Source organism: Falco punctatus (genome assembly GCF_963210335.1).
Source record: "Falco punctatus genome assembly, chromosome: 4".
Classification (NCBI taxonomy): Eukaryota; Metazoa; Chordata; class Aves; order Falconiformes; family Falconidae; genus Falco; species Falco punctatus.
Window position 1 is genome coordinate 94,008,712 of NC_137583.1, and position 21,749 is coordinate 94,030,460.

The following is a 21,749-nucleotide window of genomic DNA, read 5'->3' on the forward strand; positions in this document are numbered from 1 at the left end:
GAATGTAATAATAAACTCGATCATCCGTGTATGATTTATCAAGGCTGTAAACTAACTTTGCTGCAGGTATAAATACATCAGACCCATCTAAGCTCGAAATCGTTAAAACACAGTAGCACAAGCACAGCCCAAATAAAAACATCCTGCCTTAGGATGACGGGCTCAGTGCCAGAAGGCTAACTGCTTTTACACAGCATTGGACTTGAGGCAACAAGACCTGCGTGTCAGACTTACTCATAGCTCAGTCCTATCCTTCCAGGAAAGGAAAGCAAGCTTTTAGCAACTCGTCTAACTCCACTGTGCGTACTGCTGAATCAGAAGCAAGGTGATTTCCATAGAACCAAAGGCATATCGAAGAGTTAAATAAAACAGGGGAGTATCATACACACGTGTGCACTCCTTGAATGTGATTCAACAGTACACAGAGTGAAGCTAGACCGTACCTACATACATGTAACTACATATATTACCATAACTATATACACAATGATACGGAACAACTCTGAGTTATTTCGTTCAGTATAGCACAAATGCAAAGAGCCAGCTGAGGTCTAACACTGCACCCTGACAAGTCCCACTGTTCTCCAGAAAGCCATACAGCTGAGCCTGAATCAGGGTCACCCTACTTAAGCTCCACATAAGCCCAGACTATGTCGGCACTGAGCTATGCAGACCTAATTGCACATCATTCTCCAAAATAGACACATTATCTGTGTTCTTCCCCCAAGTCAAGTCATCAGGGGGAGATGAGCTCTCCTACAGAGTCTCCTATGGACAGGAGAACTGTCTGTGCCCCAGCAAAATAAATGCTTCTTTTCATTATTGCTACCACTATCTTTGAAGTTTTCAACTTGTTCCTTTCTGAAGTTACACTTCATCACCTTCACAGACTTCACAAAACAGCACGTACTCCTGTCAGTATTTCATAGCAAAGGATAAAACATCCACTTCACTTCAGAATGCCATTACAAAGGATGGAAACCCACACAGAACTCTGTATTTACCCTAGACAGCACCAAAAAATGTTTAGAAACTGTAATGTTTACCTAGTCTGGACCAGGCAGTTAACATCCATGGGTGAAAACTCCTCACAGAGGGTATTTAGAGAAAAACATTTCAAACGAAAATTAAAAATAAAACAGCTATTTCATAACAGATTTTTGTTTTATGAGACAGCCAGCAAAGCTCACTATGAATAGAGGCATCTTTGATTCTGTTATGTGCAACTACATATTCTCACTACTCAAGAGATTTCTGTCAAGTTCAGCTCAGTAAAATAAGAAAACAAAACATAATTTTAACCCTTAACAAAATCATAAGGTAACTATTTCCATCTAGAAAATCTTCAAAGTATGGCTGCATTTTAAGTAAAATAAAGCAAATAGTTATATAAATGTATATACATAAAATGAACATTGAAAAACCAGAAAACATTGACCAAGGGTATCCGAATAAAAGCCATGAGTTTCCTTCCAAAATATGAAACAATGACATGAACAGCATTAGCTGGGGACACAGGGAGATGTTTTAGGTTGACAGGTTGGGGCTTTTTCTGTAATGCAGCACTGGAATTCTTTATATACATATACAGTTTCTAAATTCTTTGTATCCTAGCTACAGTATATCAGTACTAAAGAGGTTTCTTTGCTTTGGGGTTTTGTATGTGTATTCATGAATTTCTGGTAAAATACATAGTAATTTAAAGAAAACCTCATCCATTTCTGAAGCTTGTTCATATACTACACATAGCCCTGTTGTGTCTGGAATGGGTACAAAAATAGAATATTTTCATGTTTTGAAACTTGAAGTCATTGTGCTACTAAGATTTCAATCTCAGGAACACTTTACAATACATTTCCTTGCTGATTTTTTTTTTTTAAAACATTTAAGGTTACACATTGTACTGTGCTACACATTTTCAAGTCATAGCCTACTGTGCTTTCAGTTATGTCTGATTCCCTTTAAATTCATCCCCTAATAGATAAGCAACATGTCATCTTTAATGAAATGAGAATTAGCTTAAACTTTAATAAAAAATTAAAAAAAAGTGGGGTGGGGGTGGTTGGGGAGGAACTCCTACCTCTCCATGGTTGAAAAAGAAACACGCCACGGTAACAAGGCCTCCCAGACGGCTCCCGCTGTGAAAAGAACAGGGAAAATGGGTACAACAGAATCTCATACTGGTCAATGTTGCTTAAAAAATGTGGAGCAGCCCTTATGTACAGCTGAGTTTATTCAGTAGGGTGTGGGAAACACTTTCAGGCACCAAGAAAAAGCATTCTACAGTGTACATACAATATTAAAATACTAGTTAGTCAGCTAAAGTTTATTTCAGAGCAGACCACTCTTCATATATCAGCTCTTTTCTGCAGAACACCAATTTTAACGCAAATAACTTGGAAAATGATCATTTCACTCCTCACAAGCTTTGGTTTAGATCATTACATCTGCTGCTTCATCTGCTGTACCAAGAGCTTGGTCTTGAAAAGTGCTGGGGGTTTTGGCTGGTTAGTTGTTTGGTTTTTGGTGGGTGGTGTTTTTTTTTTTTTTTTTTTTTTGGGGGGGGGGGGGGGGGGGTGTTTGTTGTTGTTTTTTTTTTTTTTTAACAGCAGGCCATATAAATGGAGTATTTCTTCCCCAAGACATTGAGCAGAAAACTTTAGAATTTACAGGTTCAATCACCCAACAGGGAATTTTGGTCTGAATCTAAGACTACGTTAGGGTAATAAAATCAAGCACATTCAAGAAATATATTTAGAAATTAATTCATGACAAGGTCAATGCAGATACAATTTAATTCTTATGTGAAGTGCTGTGTTGTTAAGACAAAATTTTTTAAGCCCTTGACTTAAGGATTTTTATACATTTCTAAACCAAATTCACCTGCTGAATAATTTGCAACATGGAGTCAACACTAAACCCAAAGATATTACTTAGATTTATCCCATTTCAAAACAGCAATAGATAAGGTTCCTATTTGTTTGACTAGATTTGTAATTGCTCATGTCCTGTGACAAAGCAAAGAACACTTTTGTGCACAGAAGTGCACTACTACTATGAACGACAGAATATACTGGGTTTGCTACCAAAAAAAAAAAATATAAGCTGCTTTAAAGATTCTCTTTAAAAAAACAAACAAACCTCAGATCCTGTCAGATCTTTCACCCATCATTAATATACACTAATACACAAGTCAAACAGAATCAGTGAGTTCTGGGTAAAAAATCTGAGGATTAAAGATACCAACTGAGTGCTAAAATGATCTCCAGGGATTGTGCATTCTTGCACAGATAATGCAACCTTAGTCAACAAATTCTAAAAGCATCAACACTGAAACCCAAAATGACTAAATGAACGTGTTTAGTATTAAAAAAATGGTAGTCTTAGAAACCAAGCAAACTAAAAAGTTGCAAAACACACCCAGAAACAAAATTCAAGGTCTATGCTAGAAGTTAACGTTGCGATAAAACCTTAAAGTCTAGAATGCAAAGGTCTTAATTGTACTATGAATGCTTTAGAGCTATGAGCCTCTATAAGGGGTCAATCACAAGATTACAAGGAAATCTACAGCACAAAACAGGGAAATGCAGCTTGTCAGTATCTTTTCCAGAAGAGGAAGCTAGAGAGCCTATTTCACAGAGGGTTATGTATAGCGTTGAGTTAGATGGGTTATCTTCTAACAGCACAATGCTGTCATGTAGAAGGTCAGCAGTAAGCCTTTCTGTCAGTATAAACGATAAAGGATAACTCTCCACTGAAACTCCAACACCATACTACAACTGGTGAAGTACATGCCCTTCAGTTGGAACCTACTTCACATAGAATAATCTAAATTTAATAAATAATTAGTAATTTTTAAAGAATTGCAGATGATCTGAACAGTTAATTTGTCTGGTAGAGTCAGCTCTGGAATAACGAAAGAACTCATCGTTTGACTCCCTGGGTAGAATAAGCTGAAGCTTAGTCATCTGGGGAAAAGCTGTTATTCATTGATGATTAACATGCAAGAAACAAAATACTGAAAAAGTACGGTCAGAAGGAGATATGGGAAATTCACTGGTAGTCCCTCAAGACACAGTATTTGACAATCAGTTTAGGTATTCTGTCCTTTGACTACAAGAGAGGTGGGGAAGGTTGGGGGGAGGCAGAATCTCACAACTGCATAAGGTAGTTATCATCAAACTGTCATTCCTTTGTCCATAAAGAAAACCTAAAAAAAAAATGGCATGACTTCTCACTCTGCTGCTTCAGTTACCTTAACAGAGAATGCACAAGAGCTTGAGACTAACTTGTATCATACAAGAAGATTCCAAAGTGCATTTGCATAACCAGAGACTGTAATCAAGTGTTAGGGCAGGGATATACTACATCCGACATCCTTCTAACCTTGTGGGAAAGTTGGTTAAAAGAGCTAAACAGCAAAAACTAGTCCTACAAAAACAACTAGTTTTCTGCTAATTTAAGTCTTTGAACAAGCTCATTGTAGACTACAGCTAGCACAGATGTGAGAACACATGCTAGCTTGGAAAATAATGGTAAGAAAGTGGTCTTCCACCATCCTACCACCTTCCATCACTAGTCAAATTTGCAAAGAGACTAAAAGCAAATAAAGGCTGAAATAAAAACATGTATTCTATGAATTCTATGAATGAAAGGCAGAAAAAAAACCTTGAGATGATTACTGCTAGCAAATTTGGGAATTAAAAAGATAGAAAAAATATTAGAGCATGGTTTTCCACCAACAAATGAGCCAGTCTATGAAAAAGCCTTTCAAAATGCATAGCAGAAAATTCAGCTTTATGAAGGAGACTTACTCCACTTCATAAGATTACCTACTCAATGTAATAGAACTGCACTACTCCAGATTCATTTTATTTTTCAACACCTTATGGAAAAGCCTAAACATTCTGGCTTGCTTAGACTAAAAACAACCTTGGAATACCCACAATGACTAAGCAGTCACCTAGATCTGGTATCCAACTATGAATATTCTTCAGAATAAATAAATAAGATCAAAATCCCACCTGCAGGAAACTTCATAGTCACTTGTTACTTTCCATAACCCCAGACAGCTAGTGGCTTATACCTTGAAAGAACTGCATTTATATTCTAGTCATCTTGACTACCTACACTAGAGATTGTTTATATTAAAAACTGAATTACAGTCAATACTTGATAGTCATTTACATTCAGCACAGCCCAAGCCTAAGGAAAGTACTGAGAAATTAAGACCTTACTGATTTTTCAATGACATGAATATATAAAACGTGGGTCTCCATACACCTCCCTTAAGAGACAAATGACATATTAATGATACAAATATTCAAAGTTTATCTACTTCCTCAAGAGATATTGATTTCCTGTGTTAAGGAATACGAACATACACACTTTACCTGCAAACACCTAATAGTTGCACTGGGCAACTTCCACTTTCCACTGCCATCTCCTGCCCTGCACTATTCTTTATTTGAAGCTATCAGCACATGCTTCAGAGAGAGCAGGAAAAAAACACAAGACAGTGAAGCCAGGGAATGAGAGGGAAAAGCAATCACATCTCTCAGAGGAAAATGTGGCAGCCTTCTGCTTTTTTGCAAAACTGACAAATGAAAACAGAGGTAAACAGAGAAAAATATTTCCACTTCTGGTTTCCTGCTGAATATGGAGTCTATTTTTGTAAGAAAAAGTGTATTACAGTTCCTGAAATTCAAGGACAGATACTGAAAACTAAAACTGGTAGAAAAAGGGAAGTGTACACACATCTCCAAAAGAATGCACTATCTGAAAAACATTTTGCCTTCTCAGTTAAGCTAAAATTTAAAGACATGCAATATGACTCCAGGCAAAGCACTGAGAACACTCCAATCTTGGTTAAAAGTACACTGTCATTCAAACTTTGTTTAAAAATAAGTTACACTGATAATTTTAAGAGCAGAAACCTGTCAAATTCCATTTAAAAACTGTAGAGCAGTTAGTTTTATGCACAACCTGGTGGTATCAATGAGATACCACTTCACGGAAATTTTCCACAACTTTTTCTAGCATCATCATCTATTTTAAGCAAAAAACTTCTCTGTTCCAGTAATTTTTTAGTGACAATGTACATGCAATAAAAAGCACTACAACTATACAAACAAATAAGCAATGTCCCACAAAAAAATTGTAGCATTCACTTTCTCAAATTTTGTATAAAAATTGACAGCTAGTACCAACTAAACAGCTCAGTCTCAACTGCCTTACCTGAGGTATGTACCGTATATGAAGAACAGTGACATCATTAATCCATTCAAAAGAAAAATCACAGCAACATAAAAGGAAGCAGGGTCCCCCAACCCTAACAAACAAACAAACAATCAAATATAGAAGAGAGATCATATTGCTTATAAACCACCATACAATCAGTACAATAGAGCACACAGCATACTACCTTAATTTATCTACAGAAATAGACAATAAAGTTAATGTCACCAAGATTATTGCAGATTCAATCAAAAGACTTCATTTCTGAGAGACAGAAAAAGCAGCAAAAAAAGAAGCAAAATAAGAAGAAGAAAAAAAAATGGGGGCAGACACAGCACTGGGGTAGTCAGCAACAGACCAAGCCAAGAGGGAAGTATTAACTGTAAAGAAAAAACCTGCAGTGTACAGAAGGCATAAACATCATTAAGAACATTCTCTACAGGCTATGTTTGAACTTCAGAGAGCTTTTTAGAACAGGTTTGTACTCCCTATGCTCTCACTTCCCATCTCTTGCAGGAGTAAATCCATCCTTAAATGTATAACACACACAGCTCTCTGCTTCCTTCGTTTCATTAGAAGCCAAGAGATTTTCCAATAATGCAAGTCTTTCAATTTATTCATTCACAAACACTTCTGCGTTCACACTTCTGTTGTTATTCTCGTTCCCATTATTTCTTTAAACCCTCCTGGCTCCAATCATTTCAGCAGTACCGCATTAAAAGCCTTACTCGTTACAGAGAAGGTAGCAAAACTTCATCGTTCCGTATGCAGAACTGACTATTCACCATTGCTGAAAATACAGCAAAACAGTTCTCCAAAGTAAGATGACAATATGCTCACCAAACTTGGCAGTCTCAACAGTAGCACTGAAGAAAGTTCTTATAGCCTTTGTGCAAAGGAAAAATACTAACTTGTCACCACACAAAGACATTTTAAATGATAAAAAGAAACAACTTCACAAGCTGCCTGCCATCTATCATTCAGCTTTAACCGACTGTAGAACACCTCAAAAGCGCTTCTTGGCAAGGTACTTTTATTGCACAATACTCACTTGACAAGCCAAGTCTTTAATGTGTGAAAAAAAAAAAAAAAAGTGGCAGCGTCCAAGCTTTGGTACCAAAATCAAGGTATGAGACTGAAATTCTTATGATGAATGGTAGGTCACAAGAGGAAGGAGATTCTTCCAAGCAGAATCACTACACAAGATTTCTCCAAAAGGGAGCCTTGTGGTTACCTTTTTTCCCCTTCTTCCCCACTCCCCAAGCTGTAGTTAGGGGAAGAAATATAGAGGGTAAGTTTTTGAAATGTAGGAACTTGGAATGCATTGAGGATTCTACAGAAGCTACAAATATTTAATACACGTGCAGTGGCTTCCAAATACATTTAGGACACCTTATTCTTTATACAGCCAGATATCATGAAGGCTCAGAGTAGAACTATGAGGTTTTGAAGTGCTGTATAGGAATTAAACCTAGCTAGGAGGAGCTATCTAATAAGCAAAGCCCACATTCTCATCCCTGGTGTTCTTAAAAATGTATTTTTTTTCCACAGTTGTCACTTATGTTGTGAATGTGCCAAAACCACAGGCTTAGCCAAAGGGAAGCATGTCAGTGACAAAAACACAGGAATATTTATTACTTCTAAAATATGTAAAGCCCAATTATATGCTTCCAGGAAGAAACTAGAATATAACACAACTCACCCTCGCAGCTTTCAACAGGACTAAGCCCTTCTCCTCTGTTTACAGTCCAACATGTCTTTGTCGGCACCCCAAGGAAATCCATAATGGCAGTATAGATGCGGTACCAGCTGGCAAGGACCACCTAGGTGGAAAACAGGATTTGAAGTTTCTGAAAAGGAACTTTGAGATTAGCTCAATGCCCAAGGTAACCTCTCTCATTACAACTGGCCCTCATCCAGTACTTTTTTTTTTAAGTATTTTAAACTCAAGATTTATCTCAACTACTTAGCATTTTTGACTACAATATCCTAAAGGCATCCAACACAGACCAAGTGCTCATTAATAGAATAAAATTATGCCTGCTTTAAAACAGAAATAATTTCATGCATCAAACCAGTATTTGAAAAAAATATATATTTTAATATCATCTGGAAGGTTCCCAATTTTAACTATTTTTATTTATCAGATATTAAAGTATCAGGTTTTGTTGACAGAGGACAGTTAGCCAAGGTAAATCCATTAAGACTAATTACATTTTTTTCCCACATGGCAAGAATATTAATGGATCAAATCTTTAGGTTTTTACTCAGATAAACTGTGATAGGTTAAATTTAAGCATTAGAAAGGGCTTCCAGATGCAACGTAAGATACCATTTCCACTTGCCATGCAAAGGTAGTTATGTTCTTATAACAACCACCGAATTAAATCTCCATACCTGAAACAGAAAACATCAGTATTTTATACATAGAAAAATGACGACTCATCTCACAGCAAAGTCACTAGTTAACAGTACCAAGCTATTTTGTCAGGATGTAACTGACTTTATAGAGTTCATAAATGAGTAATGTGGCCATTCCAGTTGAGCTGCTTTGAAAGTTATAACCCAAGGGTTCCCAGACCGAAAATATGTTTCACTACTGCAGTATTAGCTGTCTCAGCCCTGTGTCACAGAAAACATGTACAAGAAGGATGATCCCCTCTTTTCTTTCCCCATACAATCAATAAAACTTCATGTCACTTCTACCTTCAAGAAAGGCAAGAAGGAAGCACAGGGAATTAGATCTTGATCTGCAAGAATGTGATGGAGTAAATCCTCCTGGAAACCACTTCCAAACATACTAAGGACAAAAAAGCGATTGGAAGCAGTCAGCATGGATTCACAAAGGGAAAATCACGCCTGCCCAACTTCATAACCTTCTGAGATTATTGTCTTTATACATGAGGGGACAGTCACGGATGTTTCATTTTATCTGGTGCCAATTCTGTTCTACATCTTAAGACAAGGTGACAGCACAAGAAAAAATCCTCGGCAAATTTGCACATGATACAGAATAGGAAGGAGCGGTTGATACTTGTGCTGCCATTCAGAGAGACCTCAACAGGGTAGAGAAATGGGCCAACAGGAACCTCATGAAAGGGAAATGCAAAGCCCTGCACCAGGGAGGAACACTACCAGGCACCAGTACAGACTCAAGTTAACCAGCTAGAAAGCAGTTTTGCAATAAAGGACTTGTGAGTCCTGGTGGACAAGTTGTATTTGAGCCAGCGATAAGCCCCTGTTGCAAAGAAAACCAATTGTATCCTTAGGCTGTATGCCACCAGGACAAGAGACGTGATCCTTACCATCTACTCAGCACTGCTAAGACCATATCCCCAGTGCTGAGTCCAGTTCTGAGCTGCCCAAGACAAGAACGTAGAGTAAAGATGACTGAGACACTTTTTGGTTGACAAGGCAAGAGATGAGCACAAATTGAAATACAGGAAATTCCACTTATACATAGGAAAAAAAATCATTCATTCTTTGAGGGTGATTAAGCACTGGAACAGGTTGCCCACAGGTGGAGATACACAAAAAGGGAGATGACCCTGAACAACCTGCTCTACTTCACCCTGCTTCAAGCAGAGTGTTGAGACTAGGTAATCTTCATACATCACATCACTTCCAACCTCAACTGTTTTGTGATTCTACAACTCATTAATTTTTAATACCAGGGCTCCAATCATCATGGCTCAATTCATCTGTGGCCTTTACACTCTCACAATGTAAATCTTAAATATTTAAAGGACAACTAATCTTTCTAGACCAAGACTCCATGCCTCACTACTGTGTCCTGCAAAGTGCAAGATCCTGAATTCCTGGAGGCTTTATGAACATCTGTGCCCTAGCACTTCTGACTGTGCATGTGTGCATACATGAAACAGACACTTGCCCTATTTCCAGACAGGCAACAATAAGACTGGGGAACCAAACCCAAATATTTCCTCTTATCACCTGAATGCCATTTGTATACTGCCAACAGAATGTATATGGCAGCTTAAGAGACATCTGTGTAGCGTATTTGCATCACCAGCCCTGAAGCTGACATTACCCTAAGAACATGAAACGATCTTGCTGAACCGATGTTGCACAAAAAAAAATAATAAAATATTAATTTCTCAACTTAAGCTTTTTATGTCACAAGTGCTTGTGTCTGCTGCAGATGTACCACACATGAATACTCCCTAAAAAGGTACCAGGTAAGGTACTTCATGCAACACACAGAAACATTTTTTGCCAAAAGCTACTTTACACAGAACAATTAACATGGGCATAAGGAAGCAAAACAATAGTACAAAACTGTTAGGTCAACTAGAGCACAAAATTTCTACTGTCCCTTATCAGACGAGGCAGTGAATGCGAAACTTGGAAAACAAAAGACTGGCCCTTAGACCCAGAAAATCTCTGTGGGCTGGGCCAGTCCTTGCTATGAAAGAACATGTCAAAAAAATCCAAGCCCTTTTACTAGTTGCCTTTGAGCAAGCACCTGAACACCATCTACATGGGTCTTTGCAACACTCATCACTGCAACTCAAATTTGCATCATCACTGTCACACACAGAAATGTCAACTGTTCCGTAACAATGAACAGCCAGAGAGCAAACGTAATATATTATCTCTCCACCACAGAAATTAACACATTATCTCTCTGCCACTTTGCATCATGGATCACCGATGAAAACACCACCACAGCTACTGGAACAACCTGACTGTGCAGCAAATACCTGGAAAATCAAGGATTTATTAGGACTCCAAGAGTGTACAACTACAAAGACTAACTTGTTGCTTTTGACAGATATATATATTTTTAACTGCTTATATTTATAATTTACACAGATGATGTAGTGATTGCTATGGACCCACTTTACCATTTTTTTACTTCTTTTAAAGTTTTCATGGCTAGTACCAGCTGTACATGCCAGTGAGTTGTTCTGCTTTCCTTAATGGGTTTAACATCCTGATTAGTAACTGGATTTCAAGGCCATTTCTGACGCAATTAATTTTGAAATCTGCTAAATAAACATTTTATTAAAATTCAGCCTTAATGCTGCTATTGGGCTGAAAGAGCTGGAAAGACGCTAAAACATCAAACAGGCAATGAACGCTTTCAGAATACGTGATGGGATACTGAGTATCAGAAGAAGAAATTTCACTGCCAACAAATAAACCCACAAGTGTCTTCCCACCACCTAGCCCCATTATAATCCTAAGTAAAATCTGATTATAATGGGCAAATTTATCTAAAGTAAAATTAGATAAATTTGGAGAACATACTTCAAATGTCAAACCGCACCTATTGACAGTTTTATACATGTAGCTATGTGGAAACAAGAGCACTCAAGAAATACGCTCCTTAAAAAAAAAACTATTTAAAGGAAGGCTAGACATCAAGCAGTAAATGACTGAAAGGAGCAGAGAAGCCTATTTGTCTGCTTTGCATACCCACACAAGCACAGAAAAGATGAATGAATTCATACCAAGTTCTATTGAGCCAGTACAATCCCAGAAAACTGAATGAACAGACAAGCCTACACATTTTGCACAGTAATCTACCTAACGTTCTTACAGAATGTCAGCCACTACATCTGATTGCGCTTGTTTTGATTTCATCGTCCATTTACTTAGTCTTTCATGGTGGTACTGAGGAATCTCTAACAGCAAGTTCATCCGACAGTTACCTTTGATTTTTGCATGTCAGTCTATAGATGAAGTCAATAAATCTTTATCAGCTAAAGAGAATAATTTTATAGTATTCAAATAAGGTGCACGTTCCTAATGTTGCATTTCTAGAACTTAACTGAAATCCTTCTGTAATTAAAAAAAACCAAACAAAACTAAAAAAAAAATATCCCAACAAACCCAAAACCAGAGAGGATAACAAAAAGCAGTCATCTATAGCATTTAGTTTTTCCAGAGCAAGGAATTAAGAAGCAAATGAAACCACTACATGCAAGCTGTAAAAACACATACATGCCAAGAACTGCTATACATACCATTCCTGAAAGCAGCTCTGCTCTGACAGAGTAGGAGCATGAGCATAAATGCTAGCACCCAACAATTACAATCATTATTAGTCCTTGGCTCTCCAAAAAATAAGCTGTTACTCATACATGGAGTTACAGAAATGTACATTAACCAAAGGAGTTTTACCTTTGCAAAACATGAGACACATTGGCAAAACATTTCTGTACTTAAAAGACGTGTATTTTTCATGACAAAAAAAAAAAGTAGAAACAATCTAACAAGGTAACAAGTCTAACACGAAGTACATACAAAACAGCAGTCAGTCTTCTACAGAGGAATCTCTTCTGCAACATGGAAGTAAACTATTACCATTCACGGATTTTAGGGCCACAGTTCACTGTGATGTCGTAGTTCACTGTCCTACACAAAATGCAAGCCAAAATAACCTCTCAGTACCTGCGACCATTATTGTCACACACTACTGGTACTTCATGTGTTGTTTTTCCTGCAGTATACAATGTCAGAAACTTCCTTGCTTCTCAGTGAAAAGACTGAAAGAAGTATAAAATCAGTTGCAACTTTACGGCATGAAATACTAACTAGAAAGTATTCACATGTGCTTGGACAAACTTGAAGTCTGAGACTTGATCACAATGTATGAAGTCACTTTCTCAATTTAAATCTGGAATTTAAATACAATATTTAAGTAACACTTCATTAGTCACTAGATCTTTACAACCACATTTTCCAGAAGGACATTTCTTTCACGTTTGTGATCAAACCTGAAGAAACCAAAGATTTATCAGAAGGTATTATTTTTAAAACATAACTCACCTCTGGGTAAAGATTGAACCTTTGTAAGGTGTTAATCACTAAAGGGTACTCAGTTAGTCTGTCATTCATGATTGCCCATACTCCATTCCAAAACGATGGTGCCTCAATAATGATCTTGAAGTAGGAATAATAAAGACCCTACAGGAGAGCAGAATCATTATTTACAATTACAAAGGTCACTTCTGCTTCATGAACTGCCATAAAGCTTCATCTTTAAATCAAATTTTGTAATATAACAAACAGGAAAAAACGATTCTCAAGATGACTAACCAGTTTTTCAAATCCCTTCTGTTAGTGCCATGAAACCAGCAATGTGAGTTTCCTTCCACCCTGTTTTATTGCACCTCTACAAATCTCTCATTTGGCTGGTAACTATACCCTAGCATAGTATTTCACAATTCTCCAAGCAAAAGCAGCCAAAAGGTGTACACATATGCAAACACTTCTTAATTAAAAAAAAAAAAATTAAAACAAAAGCTGCATAACAAGACTACAATTGAAAGTAAGCTACAAGGTACTTGTAGTCTTCTAGAATCATACTTCTAAATCATATTTTAAATGAATTGTGAAGAGATTCATTCAGAGTGATCATCTACAAGACACACAAATACTCTGCACACAAAACTGTAATGCATGTTAGTTGCAAGATATCAATATATTTACTTATCCAGAAAGTATTATGAAATTTTGGAAAGCCCATGATCACAAGATTAGACAGAAGTTTTCCAATCACTGAATTTTCATTGAAACATAGTCTAACCATTTCCGTGCGAAAAGCCATTTCTCTTTCTAATGTTGACAGGTGAGAAAAATGACGGTCATTTTCAAAAAGGGTTGTTATGTGACACCTGTTAAAAAATAATAATAATTACAACTGAATAAAGAGTTTTAGAACCTGTAGTAAGTCATATATACCAAGGAACAGCTGGCAAAACATTCAATGAAGACCCAAAATTTACTTACAAGCTGCTATTTTAATTTACTCATCTATTATACCAACACTCTCCTCTATTCAGATTATTTCAAATGAAAGAAATATGAACCCATAAAGCATTTATTAAATTCTATTATGGAATTAGTTATAATACTCTAATGTATTTTAAGTGTAGACACTTAAGGATCAAGAGTTTAATGCTATTAAAACTATCAAGTCTATATATTAGAAAATTCAAATATCCGTCAAATGAAAAGAATCACAGAGTAAAAACTGGTGAAAATTACAGTGCACATATAAATAGTGTATGTTTTTTCCACAAAACTCTTTCCTGATGTGTATTTTAACACAGTTATCTGCCATTATATACAGATGGGCTTACCATCAAAACTATATTTAAATAAAGGTGTAACTATGGCAGGGGGTGAAGCAGTCAGGAAAAATTCAAATAGTTTTGGAGCCAAAACTTGGAAGTTTCAAGATGAGCTTAATCTCCAGAAAGGACAGAAAAAGAAACAGAGCAGTGCATATGACTACTTTTGAATAGGAATTTGCAAGAAACAAACTATCAAAAATCAATAGTTCTTTTTGAGCTAGGAAACAAAACCAGAGTAGCAGAAGCTGCTACTTTTTATCTCTGCAAAAGCAGCTGGTGAAAATCACTACAGAACCCATTCTATTTCAAGTCTATACTACAAAAAAGAAGGGTAAGGATTACGATGGAGCCTGAACCACCAGGATTACATTGACAAAAAGTAGTTAAAAGGCTACCCTTCTGCATACAAATTAAAAAAAAAATAAAAAAAAGCACCCAGATTTCTCTGAAGATGTTAGAGAAAACACAATGTCAATCTAAGAAGTTAAAGCAGAATCTAAATAAGCAGAACATAGGAGAAAGTTGAAGGATTCACCGGGACTTTCAAAACCCAGTGAGAGTAAAAAGGTCTGTTAGTGGAAATGCACCTGAAATTGCATAGCTAAGCAACAATTTTCCACCTGGAAAGCAGGCTTCACTCTTCACTGACCAGGCTTAAGAAACCTTTCACGTGAGCTTCACAAGAACAGAATTATTCACCCTAAGACAACAATTTGGGTTTGAGAGGAAAGACCTAAACGTAAATTATCCCAATAGCTTGTCTAAATATAAGTCAAAATGATATTTTTATTGTTTTAAAATACCATATTACTCTCAAGAAATGAATTTAACCTTACCAGTGTAGAACTCCTGCAATAGCAGCTGTAAAGGAAACAAAAGGTATCAAGTTACTCAAGTATTTAAATAATTGAACATGAAATCATGTTCATTAAAATAATTACAGTACTACTTTGGAGATGCACAGAAGGTACTCAGCCTCCAGAGGAACAGAACAATAAGAACATATGAATTAACCTTCATGGCCAGCTCTTTGAAAATCTGAAATTATGCTGATGGTATTCAGCAATAGGCAATATTCCCACCTGTAGCACTCAAGTTGATCCATCAGAATAGAATGCAGCCATTTCAGCTATCAATAACAAAAATGAATTATAAACATCTTTTTAATAGGCATAAATATTTTTAATATTTTTAAGATACATACTGTGACTGTTCACTCAAATCCTGATGCATGCTAGAAGCAATGCTGTTAGGTCAAAGCAAAGGCAACACATAGGCAGGACCCAGTGGCCAGAAAGGGCTAAAGGTCATTACGAAGCCATTGTCACCTGCAGCTTGCCATCTCCTGCTGCCATAATCCTCACATACTGATGGTCTGGCGGTTTCTTCAAAATCTGCTAAGTCATGGAAATAGTATAGACAAAAGTTCCAAGCTGGAAGGTATAAATACATCAGCTTATCTAAAAAGTTTTTTAGGCAAATCCACCAGCAGCTGGACTGCTGAGGCTTTTGTGCTTCCTGGTGCGATACAGGGGACACCTGCATCATGATGGAAGAGGAAGAATAAGCACTCCCACCATCAGCTAGGTATTGTTTCGCTTATGTTAGGAATTACAAGTTATGAGTTGCAAATTAGAGAACTTGCAAGTTCGAAGCCTCATGCCTTAACATGGGAATCCACCAATACATCACTTAGACTGGTCCGTACAAAGCAGACTGAGCCCGTGTTTGTCATGTTTGTTTGTTTTCTTTCCTAATGAGGTCATAAAATAAAGTTTAATTTGCAGAGTAAATTGTCCTGTAAATTTGAGAGATCCAAATGGACCATAACAACAAACACAAGTCTAACAGACTATAATTGCTAAAAAAAGGTAGACTCTGCATGTAATAACATTCTGTTTGTCCATTCGGAGACTATCTGCACTGCTATCGCATAGATATGGAAAAAGGGAGGTAACGTGATGAGCAAAGGAAAAAGACGAATTACAATAAAGTGGTGGGTAAACAGCAGGTTTCCAACTTCGTCAGCATGACAAGATCCACAGAGAGCAGAAGCCACTTCATTTCAGTTGGGAAGCATTCACAACATATCCAGCGCTCACCACAGAAGCAAAGCCAGCATGAGTGAGGGACAAAGGGTAGACCACAGTGCTCCTTCTAGACTGTAGGTGTTTTGGTTGCCCTCTAGGCACACAGTGGCTCTTCGCCATAGAAAGGTCGGGTAGACTGGTTGTCTTCAATCCAAGAAAATCTTTAAGGCTAATGATGAGCCTTCGTATTCGCGTAGGCTATACAGAGCAGAAGGAAAGCCAAGAGGACAACCCCTGTCCCTGCTTACACCCAGCAGGAGCCAGAAAGCTGCTGAGCATCGTGCACCTCTCCAGGGTGCTGAGCTGGAACCCCACCACCACCCACAGCCACAGCACGGAACAAGTCAGGCTGCTTGCACATAGGTAAAACATACATCCACTGCCGCACATCGATGCAGAATATAGCCAGCAAGTTAGTGAACACACAAGCATTCAGACTACACGTTGCATGCGTATGGTGGTCTTTCTAGAAAGCAGAAGGGACAAGAGAAAGGAAAGCACCTTTGCAAAGCCACTAAATTTATGTGGAAGAGGACTGGACTGAATATATAGCCTGGTATATATTCCCCAACCGCGTGTTCCTCCAACACAGAGCCTGAAGTGCTGCTGCTGGCAGTACTTGTTATCGTTGTCACCACAGGTCATAATGCAACAAACTGTATTTATAAACCTCCATTTTAATATTAAAAGTTTTGTACACAAAGATGTGTGAGGTGAAACTGTGTAAAAGGGAAAAAAAAAAAAAAAAAAAAAAAAAAAAAGAATTGCCTGAGGGGGGGGGGAAATTTCTAAACCACCTGCCTGTACAATCTAACATTTACCTCAAGTTACATACTTCACATAGTAGTTAAGATTACACAACACCACACTGAAACCTCCTTAGGAGTTTTTTAGCTCCACTCCAGTCACTGAAGCCTGGATTTCAATTAGAAAATGAATACTGTGAGATTTCATTTAAAATTTTACCTTTTTACATATATTCTCTAGGAGGGGATATCACTGAAGGATTGCTCAGTATAGTTCATATGAAGTGGAATTTAATGTCTTAGGAGTTTCAGGAGCTACAGATATTTTTTTTTTATGCTAAGGACATTTACGTTAGTTCTGATGGAGAGCTGCAAGCTCCTTTTTCAGAAAAGCAAATATGGATATGATCTGGAATTCCAGGTAAGCATATTAGCTATATGAACAACACAACAAACTATATTCCTTAAACAACCAACATTTTGCAGTAACTGTATGAAAAGAAACAGAGCAGTCCATACTTTTTTGAATTATTACTTATTGTCTCACATTTGCACAAAGAATTATTTCATTTCTCTGCAACATTTCTAAGATCCCCAGTAAGATCAGATGCTGAAATACATTTACATATACAAACACCCCAGCTATAAAAAAAATATCCATTTTAAGACAGATTACACATTAGGTTAAGCAGACACAGTAAAGTCAAAATAAATGCGCACTAGCTACCAGTACTGCTCGTGATCTCAAATTCGTATGGTTCCAAATAAGCAGTATTTTATTGTTGCAAATAGATTATTAATATGGAAATTACATTTCATAGTCAAACATACTACTTATTTCATAGAGAAAACAACATATTTAAATCTCATTCTTTCCTTCAGCAAGTGTTTTATTTAAAGTCAAAGTGCTAAGTGTAAATACATTCACAGTTATTTTGGAGAATTTCATATACATTTTTATAAAACCTCACAATATCACTCTAAGTATAAAATGAAGACCTTTTACAATCACACAGCAATTAATGTAATTACTCACATTTCAAGAGACAATGCACTTAATTCATAGACTTCCACTATGAGTCCAAATCGGCATTTTTCAACAGACTGCATCCAGACTTACATTAAGCTAGTTTCTGATGGAAAACATGCAGATCAGCTCTCTTAAAAATTACCATCCTTTGATCCCATTGATGTCTTTACTGGGGAGGGAATGAAGGAGAGGACAGGAGAGGAATACTACAGCCCTAACGCCACAAAGACTTACACAACTACTATGTACTTGAACTTGCAGATGCCATTTTCTTACCCAAACTAAGAATCCCTAAAAGCAAATCATAGGATCAGATTTTTGCAGACTAGGGCTATTATGTAAAATCTGAAAGTTTATCCTTCAGATTTCCTATTTTTGCCTGTGTTCTGTTCCAAGAAAAGCAGTATGAATGGCATATAAAAAAGCATTCTAATTCTGGAAATTAAATACTGAAGAAAAAAGCCATAATATACAGAACTCATTTACCAAGTAGAACAACAAATGCTGAGATGCTGAAATGCAATAGACTGTGAAACATACTAGAAACTGATTAATACTTTGCAAGTATCCCCAAAGTGAGTAGGTAGGAATACAGCCAAACTGGGAACAATGAAGAATGTGCAAGCATTGACTACTTCTGCAGCTTAGTCAGATGTTTCACTGTGAGATTGTGCACAATCTAGAAAGGATGTATTGAAGAATAAGGCCTCAATTCAGTGGTCATTAAAAACAAAAAACAAACAACAAAATAATAGGGCAAAGCATTGTATAAGAACGTCCTTGAATATCTGACAACTTTATTGTTGCACGTAAATTGGAGCTAATTCTTAAGAGAAGAAAACCCACACCTCACAATAAAACTAGCTCCAACTATAGGAGCCTCTGTTTTTAAAATCTGGAACTTAAAGCTCAAACAGAAGAACAACAAAAATTCAAACACCACTAAAACTAACCAAAACCACTATTTCCTATTTAGTATATGTACATTCTTTGCTACTGCAAATACTGTATGCTATTAGGTACTTTGCTATCGAGGCTTTATTCCTATTAAAAAAAACAAATAGCCCCCTGAAGTATTTAATTGGTTATCTGGGTTTGACAGCCAAATTCAAACTCCAGAAATGATAAAGCTCTCTACCTAATCTGCTTTAAAATTTCAATCACAGGAAAGCATTTTTCAATTTTGACCATCACTTTACCCTTTCTATGTCATTTATGTAACTACTAGTCAAGGAAATGCTGGATGAACAGAGGTAAACAAAGCAAATCAGGTACAGTTTATTCATCAATTAGTCTGTAAACGCAGGGTTCTTTCCCTGCTACCACCTTTGCAATGTAATTCATCAAACTGAAGAAACTCCCTTTGGCAACAGGGACTACTGGTGGTGTGATTAATAGTACCAGCATCTTTGGAATACCCTGACAGTCTTTTAATATAATACTGTTAAAAGCGCAGCCAACTGCGCATCTGACAAATATGCTACTATTTAACATTTGTTAACTTTAGGAATGCATTTCTTGTTTAATTTTGCAAATCCTTCAGGTGTTTCTTTCAGGACTTTGGCCATTGGCCATTTTGTTATTTACTCCAAAATATCCCCGAAGATATTAACATCTGAATTTACATCCCCCTATAGTTGCATGTTCTTTCACCTGCAATCCTTCCCAAACAAGCCGGTTTTATTACATTACTTAATAAGAGTTGCATTTGTGGGGGGTCTTCCCCTAGAAATTAATGACCAGATAGGAGAAATCCATAAATATCTGGACGATTATTTTTCCTACAAATGTTCTGATACCACGTCAACTGCTACAGTAACAGCTTTACAAAAGTTGGCAGGTAGGATGCTTTTTCCTGTCCCTTTTCAACATGCTATGCTCTTTTTAGTTTTCCAAGTTACATTTCCAAATCTATTTCGATAGAGTTTACAAACCCACAGAAAGGTAGGTAAAAAGAACAGTGTCTTCCCCCAACCTATTCCTTCTACTTACCCAGAAGGAAAGTGAGCCATATCTTGCTATCAGCTTTGACAACAAAGGCCTTTCTGTCGTCAACAAATACTGTCAAAAGAAAAGAAATACCTTAAGCATCAATTAAGACCAGCCGCTGCGGAAAAGGAAATCTGTCGGAACTCTGCAGCGTTAGCTTTCTGTACAAACCTTGACTAGACTTCAAAAAAGGCTGGAAGAAATTTCATACAGCAAGTTAGTAACTACACGTAAAAGCTCGAAACATCACAGGCAGAGTCCCAAGGTGACTGCACAAACCATCAGGTTTTTAATTCCTGAAATCACTTGTACAAAATAACTTGTCAAAAGAGGATTCCCACCTAGGTACGTTATCGACAGATGTGCTGTAACAAAGTCAGCCTGTTACAGAACCGGCAACCCTCCACCCTTTCCACAAAGCCTTACCAAGAAATAATAAGCTGGTCATGCCAAGAGCAGAAACCGAGCTGGCCACCGCAACTGGGGAGGATGTTTTAACAAGGTTTAGTTGCACAAACAGCACATTTTCCCATTTCTCCCCCGAAGGATGCTCGAGTGCTGAAAAGCCCTTTGCCCCCCTCCCCTGGCCCCCGACTCGCCGGCAGCACCGCGGGTCTTGTCTGGGGGCTTTTTTTGGGGGGGTGAGGGTGTTTTTTTCTTTAACCTCCCCCGCCGCAGCGGCCAGGAGGGCGGGCCGGACGCGCAGCCGGCCGGTGCCGGACACAGCGCTCCCGCCTCCCCGCCGCCAGGAGCCGCCGCCAGGCCCCGGTGCCGCCCGCCCCCCGCCCGGGCAGGGACGTCCCGGTGCTCCCCCTTTCCCCCGGGCCACCGGAGGGGTGGCGCCGTGCCCCTGCCCGTGCCGGGCAAGTAGCGACACCCGGAAAGCGGGGAGGGAGCGAGCCCAGCCCCGGGCCGCTTCCCGCGGGCGGAAGCGCTGGCCCCAGCGAGCGGGGGCGGCTCTGCCCGCACCCCCCGCCTCACCTCGGAGCCGGTCTCCGCAGACGCGCAGGAGTCTCAGGGGGTCGCGGCCCAGCACGTCCCGCTCCCCCTCGGCCGCGGGCCCCTCCCGGCAGGGTCTCTGGGGGTCGCTCCTGGCTCCCCGCCGCCCGCCGCCTCCCTTCCGCATGGCGCGGGCCCCGCCGGGGACCTGCCGGCCGGGCGAGTGCGGCGGGCGCCCGCGGCCCCTGCGGGGGCTGGCGCCCGGCGACTGGCGCTGCTGGTGCCCGGGCTTGAGCGGCGGCGACTCTTTGTTCCTGCCTCGGCTCGGGACGGCCATCTCCGCATAGTCACCGCCGGGGCCGGGGTGCCGCGCCGGGGCGGGGAGGGGGGGAAGCGGAGGGGGGGGGGGGGCGGTCCTCAGCGAGGAGGTTCCCCCACCCCCGGGCAGGGCCCGGAGGCCACGGGGCGGAGCCGGGGCCGGCGGGCTCGTAGTAACGGGGCGAGGGGGCGGCCGGTGACTACTCCACCGGGCTGCGCCGCCGCTGCTGCCGCCGCCGCCGCCGCCTGCTCCGCCCGGTTGGCCACGTGGGGGCGGGGGCGGGGCTCCCCG

At 39.1% G+C, this 21,749-nt stretch overlaps 1 protein-coding gene across 2 annotated transcripts in view; it reads right to left on the reverse strand.

The window, feature by feature from the left end:
• DPY19L1 (dpy-19 like C-mannosyltransferase 1) overlaps positions 1-21,749 on the reverse strand; it is a 73,246-nt gene extending 51,497 nt beyond the window's left edge. The window contains exons 1-8 of one of the 2 annotated variants that reach the window (XM_080383277.1): positions 21,182-21,749; positions 20,204-20,272; positions 15,182-15,206; positions 13,796-13,883; positions 13,036-13,173; positions 7,940-8,060; positions 6,238-6,331; positions 2,081-2,138 (exon numbers count right to left, since the gene is read on the reverse strand). In XM_080383277.1, the coding sequence (XP_080239403.1) occupies positions 2,081-2,138; positions 6,238-6,331; positions 7,940-8,060; positions 13,036-13,173; positions 13,796-13,883; positions 15,182-15,206; positions 20,204-20,272; positions 21,182-21,476 (888 nt within the window). In that variant the 5' untranslated portion in view covers positions 21,477-21,749. The remainder of the gene's footprint in view (positions 1-2,080; positions 2,139-6,237; positions 6,332-7,939; positions 8,061-13,035; positions 13,174-13,795; positions 13,884-15,181; positions 15,207-20,203; positions 20,273-21,181) is intronic. The other variant, XM_080383276.1, reaches the window with a different exon arrangement.